The following is a 19,269-nucleotide window of genomic DNA, read 5'->3' on the forward strand; positions in this document are numbered from 1 at the left end:
GTTTTCCCGGGCGTTTACAAGAGAAACTCAAAAAACAACAACCACAAAATACGTATAACAAGCGGGACGAGTCATATGGAGATGTGATTTAAAAAATAAAAAATCTTGAAGTGTTTTCAGGAAGAAAAACATTGTATTTATCATAAAAGCAGTGTGCTAGCTGTCGTGACTGTAAAATATACATGGGCGCGTGATTTGATTCTTCAGAATATTTAACATGTTTTAAAACTACAGTCGGACTGGCCAAGTTTGACGTTTAATCGCATTTTTAAATTATCGGTCCGGGCCTTTTCGAAACCTGGAATTATACCTGGTTCGGTAAATTGTCAAAAAAAATAAATTGTTTTCAGCCACACACATTCCCGATTTGTTTTCAATCGAACACCCATCTATTATAGCTACCTACATATCACCCCCCCCCCCCGCCCCCCTTCCTCTGTAGTTTAGATATGAAAAGGAATCAAAACACCTTTAACGTAGCTTCTTCTTTTTTTTTTTTTTTTTTTCTTTCCATTTTTCTTTTCAGTGACACGCATTTCAAGTAATTATTCGTATTAGGGGGAAAAACATACTGTATAATGCACAGACCTACACAGACCCTCAGTTCCACGCATATCTACGCTCACTAGATGTACGCACGCGCGCGCGCGCGTGTGTGTGTGTGTGTGTGTGAGAGAGAGAGAGAGAGAGAGAGAGCGAGAGAGAGAGAGAGAGAGAGAGAGAGAGAGAGAGGTGTATTTATGTGTGTGTGTGTGTGTGTATGTGTGTGTGTGTGTGTGTGAGAGAGAGAGAGAGAGAGAGAGAGAGAGAGAGAGAGAGAGAGAGAGAGAGTTAGAGAGAGAGAGAGAGAGAGAGAGAGAGAGAGAGAGAGAGAGAGAGAGAGAGAGAGAGAGAATGAGAGAGAGAGAGAGAGAGAGAGAGAGAGAGAGAGAGAGAGAGAGAGAGAGAGAGAGAGAGAGAGAGAGAGAGAGGGACAAAGACAGAGAGAAAGAGAGATAGTAAGCTCTATATATATATATATATATATATATATATATATATATATATATATATATATATATGGGGGCCGCCGTTGTACAGTGGTAACGCGCGCGGCTGTGGGCCGGTGTGTCCGCAAGCGCACGGGTTCGAATCCCGGCCCACGGTCTGAGGTTAGGAAGGGATCCATTCAGGGTAACGGTCTCCACCGCGCCAATTCCTGCCTGTCCTTTCACGTGACAGGTCCGTCCTAGCCCTTGATCAAAAAGGGGGTGTTTCGTGACGTTAAACCGAAATCAATCACGACACACATACACACATATATAGAGAGAGAGTACTACAGGAACAGAACACACTAACACAGCCTTCACAAAATACAAAATAAACATCAATTGTTGAAATTCACATAACATCCCTAAATGATACATAAAAATTAAGAACTACCTTCAGGGAAAGAGGGTACCTGCATACCGTGAAGTAAGGCAGGACCAGAGGAGGTCGTGCATGGATCTGGACTCAAGAGTCACTCCATAATTTTACAGAAGTTTCGTCTAGCACACTTGTTGTGCACCGCCTACCGTGCCTTTTCCCGTTCGTAACTTGTCAATTACTTACATAGATGAAATGGTTCGTTGAAGTAAACATTAAAAAGCTTCTTAAGATTAATCCTATCTTGTTTGTAAATATCATGAACCAAAAGTCATTGGAGAGCAAAATCATAGATATCTATTGAGTCTTTATGTTACCCCTTAAAGTAGTTAAAGCTTGAGAACTATCTGAAATAAATTAAATTCTGTGACTTCGTGTATGAGCTTACATATATAAGTGACTAAAAATAGCACTACATCTTATCTATGAGCAAACAAAATATAATAATAAAGGTGACAGAAATACTGATATCAACATTATTACTTTTTAATATCATTATAATTATTATTATCATAATCACACTAAATATCTGTCCTTTTCTTTCCCTCCGTTTCTCTCTTCTTTTCTTCTCTTAACTGCGTCTCTTAGCTTTTTCTCGTTTGTAATTTCCTCAGTTCCTCCCAGTACTCGGCTACACTATCGCCTTCCCACTCTCGCCTCGACAGCTTTTGGAAGAACCTGAGTGGAGATGAAAAGAAGGAAAACAATAGGTTACTCTGGCTGCTGTTTGGAATGGAGGGAAAATCTCTGGGCAGACAATTCCTTTATATCTTTTTTCTTCTTGGATCCCCCCCCTACCACCACCCCCCGCCCTAAGGTGGATAGTTCTCCATCCATCTTTTTCTCTTTTTTCTGGATGATTCCTCTTATAGTTTTATTATTTTTGAGATGGTCAGTTTCACTCCCGTTTTATTATTATTATTATTATTATTATTATTATTATTATTATTATTATTTTTATCGTTATCATTTTTATCATTATTATTATTATTATTATTATTATTATTATCATCATCATCATTATCCTCTCCCTGTTCGTCCTCTTTTTATTCATCTATTTCAAAATGGATAATTCCCTTTCTGCTATATTTTGTTCCCTGGATATCGCTCCCCTTCTTAGAGGCTGGCAGGTCTAACGAAATACCGTGGCTGTGCAAGGGAACCCCCCCACCCAAAAAAAAAACCCGTAAAGACGGGCAAAATCCATGGCAAATGGCAATAAGAAATGATAATTCATTATTCGCTTTTCTGCAAGTGTTATCAGGAATACTGAATATCTCTCAAACTTTTGGACAAGCTCAACATTGACCTTATAAAACTGCCAGATAATAGACGTCCTACTTTTGATAAAAATGTAACTGATGACTATTTCAGCAACGACTCTAAAAATGACCAAACGCGATCCTTGTATTGATTTCGCCTCTTAATTCTGATTTTGCTTTTGATATTTAGTACTGATTTTGTCTTACTTTTCTCGCACTTGTTGGGAGAGCGCGACCTCTTGAGCTGTAGGAGGAGTGAGGATGGACTCTAGATTACGTCTGAAGATGCGACTGTCATTGCAGCCCATGAGGTGTGTGGCAACGCCCTCCGTGCTGGCCGAGAACTGCACGGCCAGACGAGCCAAGTCGCTGCCCGCTTCCTGGGGAGGAATCGGGAATGAAATGTCATCGGAAAATATACCGTCGATATCTATTGCGTGAGACCGAAGCAATCCCAAAGCGATTACATATCCCAAAGTGAATAATAAATAAATAACCCTAACAGTTACCTTGCAGAATTTGACGGCGCGTTTCGAAGCGTCCTTGATCTCCTGCTGGGCGGGGTGCCATTCGGGAGGCTCGCCCTCGCACAGGAGACCCATGGCCACTGCGCATGCGCTGATTACTCCGATGTTCCGGGACTGAGGGTGAAAGTTTGATGAATTTTGGTTGTTAATTAGGAAACTAAAGATCTGTTTTTAATGTGGCAGTGGATTTGTATACCTGGAAGAAGGGTATATACTCCTTCAAGACGTCATCGATGAGCGTGTTGCGCGCGTAAGACAGCACTACCTCGATCTTAACGCTGGATCTCTCCACCACTTCCTTCAGGAGGCTCAGAGGATAGCCTGTGATTCCGATATGCCTGCAAGATGGGGAAGGTCTTCATTCGCTGTTCAGTCATTAGCCCGTCCCATCTGTTCGCTTCTCCATATACCCTTTAATTGACTTCATCCTTCCAAGTGCATCAACTTAATCCCCCCCCTATTCCCTCTCCTTCCCTCCAACGCACCCTACCTCCCCTCTCCCCCTTCCATGTGTTCTCACCTCGCTTTGCCTTGTTCCACGACCTTCTGCAGCGCCGGCAGGGTCTCATTCACTATCAAGTCCACGCTCTCGGCAAACTCAAGATCATGAACCTGCAAAGGTAAATAGCACGCGAATGCACTGAGACCGTTACCAAAAGCGACGGAACGCCTCTGGTTATTCATCAATTATCCTCACTCCAAAGGACGATCAATTGACCAAAGACCTGGATGACGTCCACGTAGTCGAGGCCGAGGAGCTTCAGGCTGTGGTCGACGCTGCGGGCAACGCGATCGCCGGAGAAGTCGAACATGCGCTCCACGCAGGGCTCGTAACGGCCGACCTTGGTGCCGATGTAGTAGGCGCTGCGAGGCACGTCCTTCAGGGCCTGGTGACAGTGACAGGTGTGTATATATATAATTATACGCTCACTTACACTTACATACACATACACAAGTGCTCTTTTTTGGCAGCATCGACATGACATACCGGACGATAGCTGTGGCAAGAATCTATATTTCATACATTTTCAGTCGATATTAACTGACATTATGCTTCGAATGCGGAGCGCTCCACAAGACACTAACAGGCGATAATAGCAACGTTTTTTCCCCCTCATAACTAACTGTTCACATCACAACTCTCTACTTGAAAAAAAAAAAAAATCTAAAAAGTTGCTAACTTCCTTCTACACATTCTTAAAATATTTCCACAACCATAATTTGATATATGAAAATGGCGAAAAATATAACTACAATACCTCTTACCTTCCCCAATACCTCCTCACTCCTGCCGTTACCGTACCAAGGGGCAGTGTCGATGTAGTTGACGCCGCTTTTGAGAGCAGAGTGTATCATATTCACACACTCTGTCTCCAAAGTGTTCCCGTAGAGACCTCCAATGGGACCACCACCTAAGGATAAGCGGGACACCTGCATCCCTGAGGAACCATAACAATGAAATGAGGTAAACACAGGAATAATGTGACCTCTTAACACAGGTCCGTAAGAGTAAGGCCTACTACGAATCGCAACGCATCACTGAGTATGTGAATTCGTACACACGAATTCGTCTACATCTCTGTATACCCAAACCTTCCAGCGTATCATATGGTTTCCAATTATACATGTATGCATCTCTATACAAACATTTCAACGTATCATATAATGGTTTTGAATTCCGTTTATCTCCCCCACTCTCTGTCAAACCTAGCCCTGTCTCACATCTCTTTCAGCCGTATCGAGATAGAAATACTTATTTGTGTCACTCTAATCTACCAAATGTGTTTTAGCCAGACAGACAGAACGCATAAGCCTCACCTGTGTTTCCAAGGGGGTGGTATGTCATCTTCTTGACGGCTTCTGGGTCATGGAAGCCCTCGACAAAAGTTGGTTGGTTCATCTGTAAAATTCAATCATATATACTAACTATAAAGTTTAATATGATGTCTTAAACTTATCCGACAGTAGTAAACTTTCTCAATTCGTTTTGCTTTAGCTTGAAGCAGAGGGACAATGTTTTGATCCATTGCATCGTCGAGCAATCTCTGTGATTTACAAGCTTCGTTATTTCGTTACCACTGGTCTTGCTTCGTTGGGGCTCTAGGCATAGTAACAGCCACGGTTTTTACGCAACGTTAACGAAAAATGACGTGTAGGAAGTTTTCGCCACTGGTAACGCGAAACTATTCATCCATATAGTGACTACAACGCTTACTTTTCGATGTTCCCTTCCCTCATATTTTCAGTATTGAATGTATTCCAACTCTCACTATATTAACGCGGTACATCGCATACCGTGTTCTGTCATAAACGTTTCCAAAGTTAACAATTCCTTTTGATGACTTGTCTAGTCTCGCAGTTATCTGATATGAACGCAGACACATAGGTCTTCCTGATATATATATATATATATATATATATATATATATGTATGTATACTATATGTTATATATATCATATATTATATATATTATACATATATATGTATATTATATATTATATATATTATACATATATATATTTACTGGGAGCACTATGCGTTATTTCATTATACCTAGTACGTGTTTACATATGTGGCAAACGTAGTTGCAATTAACACATAAATCATTCACAATATTACTTGCTAATTCCGCCGAGTGCTAATTACTGAATTACATTTAAAATTGAATAGTTATTTTTTTAAAGAATTTACTGGTTTATATAACGTCTGTTTATCTAATATTTACAAAAATGAATTTACAACAATGTTTATTACTTAACTTTCAGATATCAATAACTATTTGTATAAGTTCAGGGGATTATTCAACGAAGTAATTTACCTGTCTATTATCGATTCGGTAAACGTAAGTAACATAATAATTATCTAAGAATCTTTTAAGCCCGTCAAAATCTACTTACGATAATCCTTAGAAGATCGGCCACGTGTTCAAAGGGGGTTTGTGATCGAAATACTGGTGATAATGTATTAATATGTGTAAACAAAGCCTGTGAATACACTATCAGGAAGGCATGAACACTTTAGTACAAGACAGTCGAACAGAAAGATCAAATGGTGGATATTGCAGCTTCTTGTTACAGTTTTTTTTTTTTTTTTCAATCATATAGATACAAATCTGTAGGTTGAATCAAACGTCCAAGAAAAATGACTGCAAACTGAATGAAAGTGGAAAAAGTCCAAGTATCTTATGAAAAAAAGAAAGGGGAAAAAAAAAAAAACAACAAGTTCGGTATTACGGTAACGACAAAAACAGTTGTAACCAAAGAAAACAAGTTCTACAGTTAAACTATCAGATGATTGCCAAGTAGGAAACTGCATGTTCGCGTTGGACTTTCGATATTCAATTTGTTGTTGACATTCCATGAAGAATGTTTCTACATTTATAGACATAACAAAAAGTCTGCTTTAAATGGCATCAATAAGGTTATAAGTCCCAGCAGAATTCTTTATTAAACTTAAAGAAAATATACATACATACAAACATGCATACGTGTATTTACATACATATATACATATGTATATATAAGTATATGTATATAAGTATGTATATATATATGATTAATAAATAACATCGGATTTGTGATAATCTGCCGCCATTAATAAATGTAAAACTATGTGAAATTATTTTTTTCATATAAAGTTGCAGAAGTATGCATGAATTAGCATTTTAAGTTGTATTCTCACTACAGTACCATATAATTACTATTTTAAACAGAAAGAATAGGGTGTAGGCACCTCTCTGCGGAAACTTTAAGGATAATGCCTGATACCCGCAGCGCACAGAACACTAGGAATATCCGTCCGTGATCCTTAGGAGAAACTTTGAAAAACGAACCCCCTTTGGAAAGGACAGATATTCGTTATGTGAGACCAATTCTATTCTTAGGAAATTATGCAAATAGAAACTCGCAAGCTATGAAGTAGTTGATGGAACTGCATTCGCACGCCCGGACGCATTTATCGTACTTATAATTATTACAGTTGTTTACGTCTTCCTTTCGAAATTTATTAAAAAAAAAAAAAAAAAATACATATACCACATAATATATGTACGCTCACACATCCACGAATGGAGACACGTAGTCACTAACGCACACACATAAATTATCTCACATTGCATTTAGCGAGGATGTTGACTTTGCAGCTTGACCGCACTGTTGCTCACTGCCAGAGCTACAGGCATGGAAGTGGGCACTGCTTGTTTGATCTTTGAGCGTCGGGCATTAGTCATAACTGTGGTATTCTTTACATCTAGGGGTCATGGGTACGTAGCATTATCCCAAGGAGTACATAAGAATTTAATATTTTTTTGGATGATAACTTTTGATGTAGATACCAGTGTTCAGAATTCATTAACTTGTGTATCGAAATGGCTGGCGGGTTTAAGCATCTTTGTTTTTGTCTAAGCTGCAAATTTATTGGCACTATGCAAAATAATATATTATTGTGAACGTATCAAGTGCTATAGAAATTACAAACGAAGTTATTTGCTGATAAACAACGACATTACCATCATTATTAAAATTACTTATGTCATCGTTACCATCGTTATTAAAATTACTTATGTCATCATTAGCATCATTCTTATCATACTAAGTATTGTTATTATAAATACTACTATCAGCAACATTATCGTTTTAAATACAGTTGATTATCATTAATTTGCTGTTGTTATTGTTGAGAAATGATCCTACCATTCAGTCTAACGTTGTTTCTATTTTCTATATTTTTTTTTGTAAATCATAATTTAATAATTCTTGCCGCTACTACTACAACCATGAAGCAAGTCTAACAACGGATGGTTTACCTATTTAGCATAATTCATTTCCTTCGATAAAATGATATATGTTAAAACAATCCTAAAACATCCCGTTGAAAACCACCTATTTTAAACTTGTTTTTAAATGAAGATAAACACTACGATATTCCCTTTAAAAACCTACGCAAACAAACAAGAGCATAAATAAAACGCAACAACGCCCTCTGTAACACTTTAAACCAAGAGATAACACACTGAAATAAAACTCTCAGACAAAGGAAAACGGCGAACCAAACCTTAATTAATCTCGAAGAGGAAAACAACGCCTCAGATCAGTGACGAAGAGACACTGAGACGAGTCGGTCTTTACGTGACTGAAGTGGACTGACCTTGCGGTGTGATAAGCGCCTCTCGCACAAGGTTTAACTCTCCCAACCCGTGAGAGTTGTTATTGTCAGGCGGTCACAATCTCCCCTTTATCTGTATACACGCCCAAGGCTTTATCTCTTCGGGCGTCGCGAAAATATAAATGGGATGTATACAGATATGTGAATATGACTGTGATTGGTGGAAATTCAAGTTCACACACACACGCACACAGGCACACATCAATGTATGCGTGTTATATCATATATATTTGTATATATATATACATACACACACACATATCTATATATATATATATGTATATATATACACAAATATACATACATATATATATGCATATATATATTCACAAATATATATATATGCATATTTATATATAAATATACATATACACATATATTTACATACATATAGCATATACATATATATCAAATATATATCATATATATATATATATATATATATATATATATATATATATATATGCATTTATATGTATATATATATATATATATATATATATATGTGTGTGTATGTGTGTGTATATATGTATATATATATGCACATATATATATGCATATATATATATATACATATATATATGTATATATATATGCACATATATATATATATATATATATATATATATATATGCATATATATACATACATATATATATGTGTGTGTGTGTGTGTGTATTATATATTATATATATTTGTGTATATATGTGGAAGATTTGGAATCTTCCATGAGTGTTAGAAAAGAAAGAAACGTGATGACGGGACATCGTACAATGTACGATCACGTGATGATGATGTCTGCGAGGGAGCGTCCGAAAGGCTGACCCTGGGTCACTCCTTAGTCGTCTGTGGAACAAGGTTCCAGAGAGATCGACGGAAGAACCATGGCCAGAGTGTTTTTGGTGGTTATTTTGGTGAGCAGGTCATGTCAGTTATTATTATAGTTTTAAAAGAACGTTCCATTTTAATATAGATTTAATATATTTCAGGAGAATATAGATTTACTGTAATTATATTGTAAAAATAAAAATAGTAAAATATATAAAGCTTTAACTTTAGTTTACTGAATCCCTTCATTACAGGAATTATGATTTTAATATTTTTAAAACAATTAATTCACTTGGAGGAGATTTGTTTTCCTTATTTTGTAATAAAACAGCGGTGGTGGCGGCGAATATATTTTAATAGAAATCTAATAATTTTCTGATTTATCTAGATTTCCACAGTGGTGGCAGCGGTGGGATAACAGGGTTATTGATAAGAATATTACTGTAGTTTATAGCTGGGCTATAGATGAGGATGCAGTTGACAATAACAGGGTTATTGATGAGAATATTACTGTAGTTTATAGCGGGGCTATAGATGAGGATGCAGTTGACAATAACAGGGTTATTGATGAGAATATTACTTTAGTTTATAGCTGGGCTATAGAGAAGGATGCAGTTGACAATAATAGGGTTATTGAGGAGAATATTACTGTAGTTTCTAGCTGGGCTATAGATGAGGATGCAGTTGACAATAACAGGGTTATTGATGAGAATATTACTGTAGTTTATAGCTGGGCTATAGATGAGGATGCAGTTGACAATAACAGGGTTATTGATGAGAATATTACTGTAGTTTATAGCTGGGCTATAGATGAGGATGCAGTTGACAATAACAGGGTTATTGATGAGAATATTACTTTAGTTTATAGCTGGGCTATAGAGAAGGATGCAGTTGACAATAACAGGGTTATTGATGAGAATATTACTGTAGTTCATAGCTGGACTATAGATGAGGATGCAGTTGACAATAACAGGGTTATTGATGAGAATATTACTGTAGTATATAGCTGGGCTATAGATGAGGATGCAGTTGACAATAACAGGGTTATTGATGAGAATATTACTGTAGTTTATAGCTGGGTTATAGATGAGGATGCAGTTGACAATAACAGGGTTATTGATGAGAATATTACTGTAGTTTATAGCTGGGCTATAGATGAGGATGCAGTTGACTATAACAGGGTTATTGATGAGAGGATTGCATTAAATAATAGCGGGGCTATTGATGAGAATGTGACAAGAGATAGTGGCGGGGCTACTACTACTGATGTTTTTCTAGTAGAGGATCTAATAATGGATGTAGATTCGTGTGGATCTTTTTGTGTTTTAGTCAGGGACATTAGTATAAATGATTTAAATGGATTAAATGTTATATATTCCTCGGAAGGATTTAAAGATATGCTTAATGGAAGGCATAGTCACTCCTATTCCGTCATCAGATAGTGTCACGAAGTGGTTTCGGATACCATTTAAAAACGAGGGAATAGAGTAGTTGAAATTGGGCAGAATACGACTGTGGGAGAACTCGCGAAACTAGTAGACATATCTCCTGGTGAAGCCAGAAGGCAGGTAGTAGCAAGTGTTAAGAGCAACAGAAATAAAACTTGTAGATTATTAGAGGAACTAGACAAAATATTTGAACGAGGTTCAGAAAAGCACGGGGTGCTGGTAGACTTGGTTTTGGATTTCCCAAAGGTTTTTAGTTTAGATGAGGATCCTTTACCTATTTCGAATGAATACTTCCACGAAATAAGGGCTCTAGGACCTCCAGTTTACAAAAAACCCTATCCCATCTCGTTGAAATACAGAGACGAGATTAGGACCCAGATTGACTCTATGTTGAGGGAAGGGATTATACAACCTTCACGTTCTCCTTACAATGCACCACTGGTGCCAGTACGAAAGAGAGATGGGGGGTTGCGGTTGTGCCTTAACTTCATGGGGTATTATATAATGTTTTAGATAAGCCTTTTAGAAAGGTCTTTCGAGTAGTGGTAAGAAAATAGTAAAGGAATATTGTTCGTCCTGCGACATATGTTTACGCTGTAAGCCAGGCAAACATATCCCTGTTCCTCTCTTGAGATATCCCGAAGTTTCAAGGCCTTTTCAGCGTGGCTATAGTGGGTCCGGATATAGAAGTTTTTCGTTATATTCTAACAGCAGTAGCTACTTTGACAAAATACCTTGTTGCAATTCCATTAAAGTCTAAGGATTCATTAGAAGTCGCGAAGGCATTTATGAATGGCTTCATTTACAAAGAGGGGACTCCGCGTCAAATCATTTCTGATGGGGGAGGGGAGTTCGTAAACGAACTATTTATGACGCTAACAGAAGAATTTCGGATTGATAAACGTACTATTACTCCATATCATCCAAGCTCAAATGGACAAGTGGAAAGAGTAAATGGTACACTAAATAAAATTTTGCGTACGATGGTCTGGGACAACCCGTCAGTGTGGGATCGAATATTACCTATGGCAGAGTTAGCTTACAATACTGCTTACCATAGGGTGATAAAAGACACACCTTTTTTCACGCTAAAGCATCGGGACCCTCATTTAACATATATATTATTTTCAAAGGACACAGCTCCTTGGTATAATGTGGAAGATTATTTGCAAGAGACAATGGGCTCAAAGATTTTTAAAAGATGCAAAGAGCATATTGAAGAAGATATCCAGAGAAGGCCAAGGGATCGACCTTATGCCAAGCCTTCACAAATCATAGAAGGAGACCGGGTATATCTCAAAGCTACTCCTAAGATGGGGTTGAGCAAAAAGGTACAGCCATTATATTCTGGACCATATACGGTATTAGAAAAAATCAGTGATGTATCCAAAATTAAGAGAATTGCTGATGGGAGAGAACGCAAAGAACACGTAGATAGGTTGAAATTAGAACTGTCATTAGCATGGGGCCAGGCCCATTATATAGATAAGGCATACCCAACAGAAGAAAAAAATGAAGAAGAATTTGCGGACGACAGTAGTTTTGAAACTTTGGAAGATTCAGAGAAATATGTGGGGCTGAGAAACAAGGGAAAATATCATGCATACAATTTACGTAGTAACAAGTAGAGAGATACAAGGAGTACAGATAAGATAATAACCAGGAGTTATATTTTAAAAATATATGCACAGTAAATAAAGAATATATATAGTTTCGCAGCCGGAGGGCTATGTACAAAATAACGGGGTTATTTTGAAATTGATGAGTTATTTAGTCAGTTTGTGGGGATGACCACAGCTAGAAGAGTTCTCTCTGGAAGGGATTAAATTTGGTTAGTAATGTTGCAGGATTGATAATGGGAGGGGTAACTAATCATCGTATAGATATGTTGCACACCCAAATCATGGAATCTGATAAGTTGGCACGAAGAGTTATTGAAATGGCTGGGGTCACCACTAGCCTGTTAGATACTGTCATTATTCGGGAGGATGAAATAGCGAGGGCACTGGAGAGAATGGATTAAGCTATTGGGATCATAGATGTAGTGGTCACTGGCTTGGGTCGGCGGTTGCAACTATTAGAGAAGATAATTTTGTGTAGTTCTGTCCTGGAGAACTGCCTGGCTATTCTCCGAGGAGTAGAGGAAAACCAAAATTTAATTTTGGGAGGGTTACGGGAAGCAAACATAGGTAGACTTTCGTTAAATTTTATTGCCCCTGATGCACTCTTATCCATGTTAAATACGTTAACAAAGGAGGGGGTGTCCCTCATAATTCCTCCAAATGGAGATAACTTACACAGTTTATTTTTCCTTATATTTAAAACTAATGCCTGGAAGTTCTTTGGGAAGCCTGATGGTATATCTGACCTTCCCTCTACCAGACCACTAAATGGATACTTCCCTGGTCCATGTCTTCCCCAAATCCATCTTGAAATCCACAGCTTTTATCCATACGCAGATTTCTAGGGACCTGTTTGTGGAGAAGAGGGACCTTATCAACTGCAAAGAAATTCAGCCGGGATGGAGTGTCTGTTCAGCAAACTGCTGTAGAGATGAGGTCATAGACAACCATTTTCCACCTGCTGTCATCCGGTCAGGCGAAGAGTGGATTATGTCACTTCCCCGAGAAGAAAATCTTGTCTTCAACTGTGTGAACCATGGACAGCTTGTAAAATTGTGTCAAGTTATATCGGTGTAACTATGGAAGTGAACTAAATTGGTTATCCTCTCCCCTAAGTGTCACAGAAGTATATGAAATTCGAATTTCGGTATCGGTGTGAGCTACATAGCTCACAACAGGAGATGTAAGGCCCCTCCTGCCTCCCGATAGCCTACAGGTCACCTGTGGGCAAGGTGTAGTACCTGTATGCCCCCCGTGCAGGGTTACTGCGTGTGTTAGAAGTCTGTGACAAAGAACTGTATAGCATCCTGGGGGACAGGCTGTTCCACGAGTGTTAGAAAAGAAAGAAAAATCACGAGTGCTGGGCACAAGTGGAAAAAACCGTGATGACGGGACATCGTACGATGTACGATCAGGTGATACTGATGTCTGCGAGGGAGCGACCGACAGGCTGACCCCGGGTCGCTTCCCCAGTCGTCTGTGGAACAGGGTTCCAGAGAGATCGACGGAAGAACCATGGCCAGAGTGTCTTTGGTGGTTATTTTGGTGAGCAGGGTATCTCAGTTTATTATAGAGTTTTTTAAAGAACGTTCCATTTTAATATAGATTTAATGTATTTCAAGAGAATATAGATTTACTGTAATGATATTGTAAAAATAAAAATAGTAAAATATATAAAACTTTAACTTTAGTTTACTGAATATCTTCATTACAGGAATTATGGTTTTAATATTTCTAAAACAATTAATTCACTTGGAGGAGATTTGTTTTCCCTATTTTCTAATAAAACAGCGGTGGTGGCGGCGAATATATTTTAATAGAAATCTAATAATTTTCTGATTTATCTAGATTTACACACACACACACACACACACACACACACACACACACACATACACATACACATACACACACACACACACACACACACACACACACACACATACACACACACACATACACACACACACACACACATATATATATATTGTGTGTCTGTGGAAAGGGAGAAAATGATTACAAGAGTAAAGTCCATGGATCTGCAACACTTGCCCACTTGGTGTAAGGGTCGATGCCCGAGGTGACACTGAACAGCGTTCACTTTGTCAACATTGTTATCCTAAAGTGTGCTAATGAAGATGGCGATAGTGTAGGCTTTATTAGTATAATGAAATGCAGTATTTTTTAGCTGGCCATAATATACTGGTTTGCTGGGAAACAATCCTTTCAAAAGAAGAACAAATTCAGTTTCAAGTTTGCTATTAGCTTAGTTTGAAAAATGGAAGGAAAATTATATCTCCGACTTACAGTCTCAACTTTCTCTTCTTTCTTGACAGTGTCAAATTCTTACTTACTGTGTGAATTAAACAAATTGTTTTTGCATTTAATCCAGTGTATAATGTCATCTTTAATCATTATCATAATCTGTAATCCTTCTCCCTGTCAATGAGATAAATAACAAATTTGCCAGATGCGTACTATACATACTTAACCCATTGCCGCCGGGGGAAATGAATAAAAAATGGGAAAAATGCTGTCTACACAGTTCCCGGGAAATGTTATTATGAACATTATGATTATTATAATGTTATAAACAATAGTAATAGCAAAATAAGATAACGTAAAATATTTTCGTAAATTAAAGAAAGGGCTAAACGGGCAAGACAGGCAGTACTCGTAATTGGCTTATTGGTGATTTAATACAAGTGTAGCCATTTATGTGTAAAAACAATTAAACAAGTAAACTTACAGTGAAAAAATGTATTCTCAAATTCTACAAATGTTTACTCTCAGGACTATGCTAAAAAAAATCGAAAAAGGCGAAGCGGAGAAAGAAAACGAAGAAGAGAGATAATAATGATAATATTAATAATAACAATAATAATTATAATAATAACTAATAATGATAATGATGATAAAATAATAATAATAATAATAATAATAATAATAATAATCATATTAATAATAATAATATCAATGATAATAATAGTAGTAATAAAAATAACAATAATGATAATGATAATAACATCAACAATAACAATGATGATACAAATTATGATAACAATGATAATAATAATGATAATATGAGTAGGAGAAGGTTGACGTAGCAGATGAAGAATAAGAAGAGAGCAAGTTGCAAGTAGTGTTGACAAATGTAGAAAAGGTATGAATGAGAATGAAAATCTTGACAATACAAGAGATGAATTTGACTGGTTTCGATTATATATTCGCCAAATATACATGAAGATGATGTTGAGAGAAAAAGTCGCGCGCGCGCGTGTGTGTGTGTATATATATACATATACATACATACATATATATACACAAATACATATATATATATATAATATATATATATATGCATGTATGTATGTATTTATATATGTACATACACAAATACATATATACATACATACATACATACATACATAAATACACATACACCACACACACACACACACACACACACACACACACACACACACACATATATATATATATATATATATATATATATATATATATATATATGTGTGTGTGTGTGTGTGTGTGTGTGTGTGTATGTATGTATGTATGTATGTAGATATATATGTATATATGTATGTATATTTGTATGCATATATATACATATAGTAATTTTGCGATGATGGGAGCAAAATCATGTGTTGATTAATTCCACTATATAAGAGAAAACAAATGGTGGTGGTGGTGGGGAGAGAAAATGAAAATTTAGTAGTCATCCCTCAACCTTTGGATGGTAGAGGTTTTCTATGAACTAAGGGAAAATTCGGTTTCAGTCAGATTTTAACATTAATTTAGTATAGTTTCCCTTAAAAGTTCTCCAAGAAAATTAGTGTCACTTTTTTATTTGGTTGAAAAAAGCTCGGCATGGACCCTTATCACAGGAGGACATATCACAGGAAGAAACCATGACAAGAGAGAGAGAGAGAGAGAGAAAGAGAGAGAGAGAGAGAGAGAGAGAGAGAGAGAGGGGGGGGGGGAGGGAGAAAGAGAGGGAGAGAGAGAGAGAGAGAGAGAGAGAGAGAGAGAGAGAGAGAGAGAGAGAGAGAGAGAGAGAGAGAGAGAGAGAGAGAGAGAGAGAGAGAGAGGAGTGAGAAAGAGAGAGAGAGAGAAGGAGAGAGAGAGAGAGAGAGAGAGTATGCGTCTGTTTTTGTATCCATAGTTATATGAAGAGACTTGAAACACATAGTATTTATATATGGGTAAAACTCTTTCATTTAACCATACTGTTCCAAATATCCCTATAATATACAAACGGAAACAAAGTGATTTTTATGTACGACACACATAATATGAATGCTACATCTTTTAAAATATACGATTGAATATTCTTACCTTACAATCTGTCAAGCAAGTCTCTTTTTTCCGGAGGACTCGATTGGAAAATGAAGATAATGAAGATAATTAATGACGACACACTACCTTTAATGTCCAGTTAATCAAATAGTGAATCCAGAACCTTTCTATATCTGCCACTAACTGATACAATAAACACTTGGGCATGATACCTGGATATTGATTTAGACCGCATAAATGAACAGCATGGAACTTGTGCAGTTGAGGATACCTATTTTTACAGGAAAAACGCCATCTAGCAGTTGCAAATCTAGCTAACCTTGCGGCTCCTACGTGCCAGTTAGTAAATAAAGAGTTGAATCTTTTGTTTCCTCATCGTAACTTTCATTGGCAAAAAAGAAGTTTGCTATTGTTGACATGACAATCAACAGTAATCAATTTACAGATCAAGACAAAATGGGCAAGACAAATGTACCGAAAAGGTAAATAGGAACGATACACCCTATTGAATTATGCATATATATGATATTTGTAAAAGTTAGTGTATTTACAAATACACTAAAGATATGGTAGCATTGGTATGATATTGTGAAGGTGGAAGGTCAATGGTTCTTTTACGATATTTGGTAAGGCGCATTGATGTACTGCGTTTCAAAAGTCGATAAAAATTGATATGCGATTGTCTGGTGAAATTCTTATTTTTCTTATTTCATACTGATTTATAGGCAGATTTAGCACCTATCTTCTTGCAGCTTGGGATTTGATTGTTTGATTTAGGCAGAAATCCACGCTTCAAATTCTAGGAGCATTTTAGCTGGTTTCATAAGCATTTAATTTCACTGCGCGCGCGCACACGCACACGCACACGCACACGCACACGCACACGCACACGCACACGCACACGCACACGCACACGCACACGCACACTCATTATATTTATATGAACTTACATACATATATACACATATTCTTATATTCATATGTACATTTATTCATGTATTCACATATCTATATATTCATATTCATATATACACGTATTCATATATATATATATATATATATATATGTATATATATAATATATATGTATATATATAATATATATATGTATATATATAATATATATATGTATATATATAATATATATGTATATATAATATATTTGTGTATATATATGTATATATATAATATATATGTATATATATAATATATATGTATATATATATAATATATATGTATATATATATAATATATATGTATATATATAATATATATGTATATATATAATATATATGTATATATATAATATATATGTATATATATAATATATATGTATATATATAATATATATGTATATATATAATATATATGTATATATATAATATATATGTATATATATATAATATATATGTATATATATAATATATATGTATATATATATAATATATATGTATATATATATAATATATATGTATATATATAATATATATGTAAATATATATAATATATATGTATATATATAATATATATGTAAATATATATAATATATATGTATATATATATAATATATATGTATATATATAATATATATGTATATATATAATATATATGTATATATATATAATATATATGTATATATATAATATATATGTATATATATATAATATATATGTATATATATATAATATATATGTATATATATAATATATATGTAAATATATATAATATATATGTATATATATAATATATATGTAAATATATATAATATATATGTATATATATATAATATATACTGTCATATAAATAATATATATGTAATATTATAATATATATGTATATAAAATAATATATAAGTAAATATATTAATATAATATGTATATAAATAAAATTTATAAGTCTAAGACACCCTCTACAGTACACGGGGTGTGTGTGTGTGTGTGGGACACGGTACATCCATCTCACATGACACACACACACCACACAAAGACAACACACACCTCACTACAGACACACGTTCACACCACACACAGACACTCACACACCACACACAGACACTCACACTCCACACACCAGACTCACACCCACACACAGTCACACTCACACCACACACAGACTCCACAACCCACTCACCAGTCACACGACACACCACACAAAGTGACACACCACCACCCACCCATACTCATCTCACAACAAACAGCCATCACACCCCACACTCAGACTCACACCACACACATAACACACACCACAACACTATACACACCACACACACCAATACCACACACACACCACTCACATACACACACTCAAACCACACCATACACACACACACACCACACAACTAAACACACACACCACACACAGTACACACACTCACCCACCACTACACACACACACACCACACCCCAACACACACAACACACACACGAGACACACACACCACACACATACATCACTCACCACACACATACCACTCTCACCTTCACACAGACACACACATCCACCACACATACACTACACACCACACACAGACACACACACCACAACCACACTCAGACACACACACCCACACTACCACACACACACACCACTCACAAACACACACACACCACACACATACACACACACACCACACACAGACTCACACACACCATCACACATACACCTCACAAACCCACGACACATGACACACAGCACA

The 19,269-nt window shown here is 36.2% G+C and overlaps 2 protein-coding genes across 4 annotated transcripts in view; one reads left to right on the forward strand and one right to left on the reverse strand.

Annotated features, from left to right (window-relative positions):
- Positions 1 to 1,904: 1,904 nt before the first annotated feature.
- Positions 1,905 to 8,333, reverse strand: LOC125046182 (L-galactose dehydrogenase-like). 3 transcript variants are annotated; one of them, XM_047643876.1, is made up of 9 exons: positions 8,250 to 8,333; positions 5,015 to 5,096; positions 4,463 to 4,635; positions 3,922 to 4,083; positions 3,717 to 3,808; positions 3,393 to 3,534; positions 3,179 to 3,310; positions 2,877 to 3,049; positions 1,905 to 2,085 (listed from the first exon to the last, which is right to left on the reverse strand). In XM_047643876.1, exons 2-9 carry the CDS (start codon positions 5,094 to 5,096, stop codon positions 1,992 to 1,994), a joined length of 1,050 nt encoding a protein of 349 aa, XP_047499832.1. In that variant the 5' UTR covers positions 8,250 to 8,333; the 3' UTR covers positions 1,905 to 1,991. The 3 variants fall into 3 exon arrangements, with proteins under 3 accessions (XP_047499832.1, XP_047499834.1, XP_047499833.1); XM_047643878.1 differs by lacking the exon at positions 8,250 to 8,333 and adding an exon at positions 6,095 to 6,206; XM_047643877.1 differs by lacking the exon at positions 8,250 to 8,333 and adding an exon at positions 5,273 to 5,405.
- Positions 8,334 to 16,984: 8,651 nt separating this feature from the next.
- LOC125045901 (muscle M-line assembly protein unc-89-like) overlaps positions 16,985 to 19,269 on the forward strand; it is a 12,761-nt gene continuing 10,476 nt past the window's right edge. Inside the window, exon 1 of the mRNA XM_047643488.1 lies at positions 16,985 to 17,057. Within this exon, the coding sequence (XP_047499444.1) occupies positions 16,993 to 17,057 (65 nt within the window). The 5' untranslated portion in view covers positions 16,985 to 16,992. The remainder of the gene's footprint in view (positions 17,058 to 19,269) is intronic.

This window comes from Penaeus chinensis, chromosome 38 (assembly GCF_019202785.1).
Source record: "Penaeus chinensis breed Huanghai No. 1 chromosome 38, ASM1920278v2, whole genome shotgun sequence".
NCBI classification, from domain to species: Eukaryota; Metazoa; Arthropoda; class Malacostraca; order Decapoda; family Penaeidae; genus Penaeus; species Penaeus chinensis.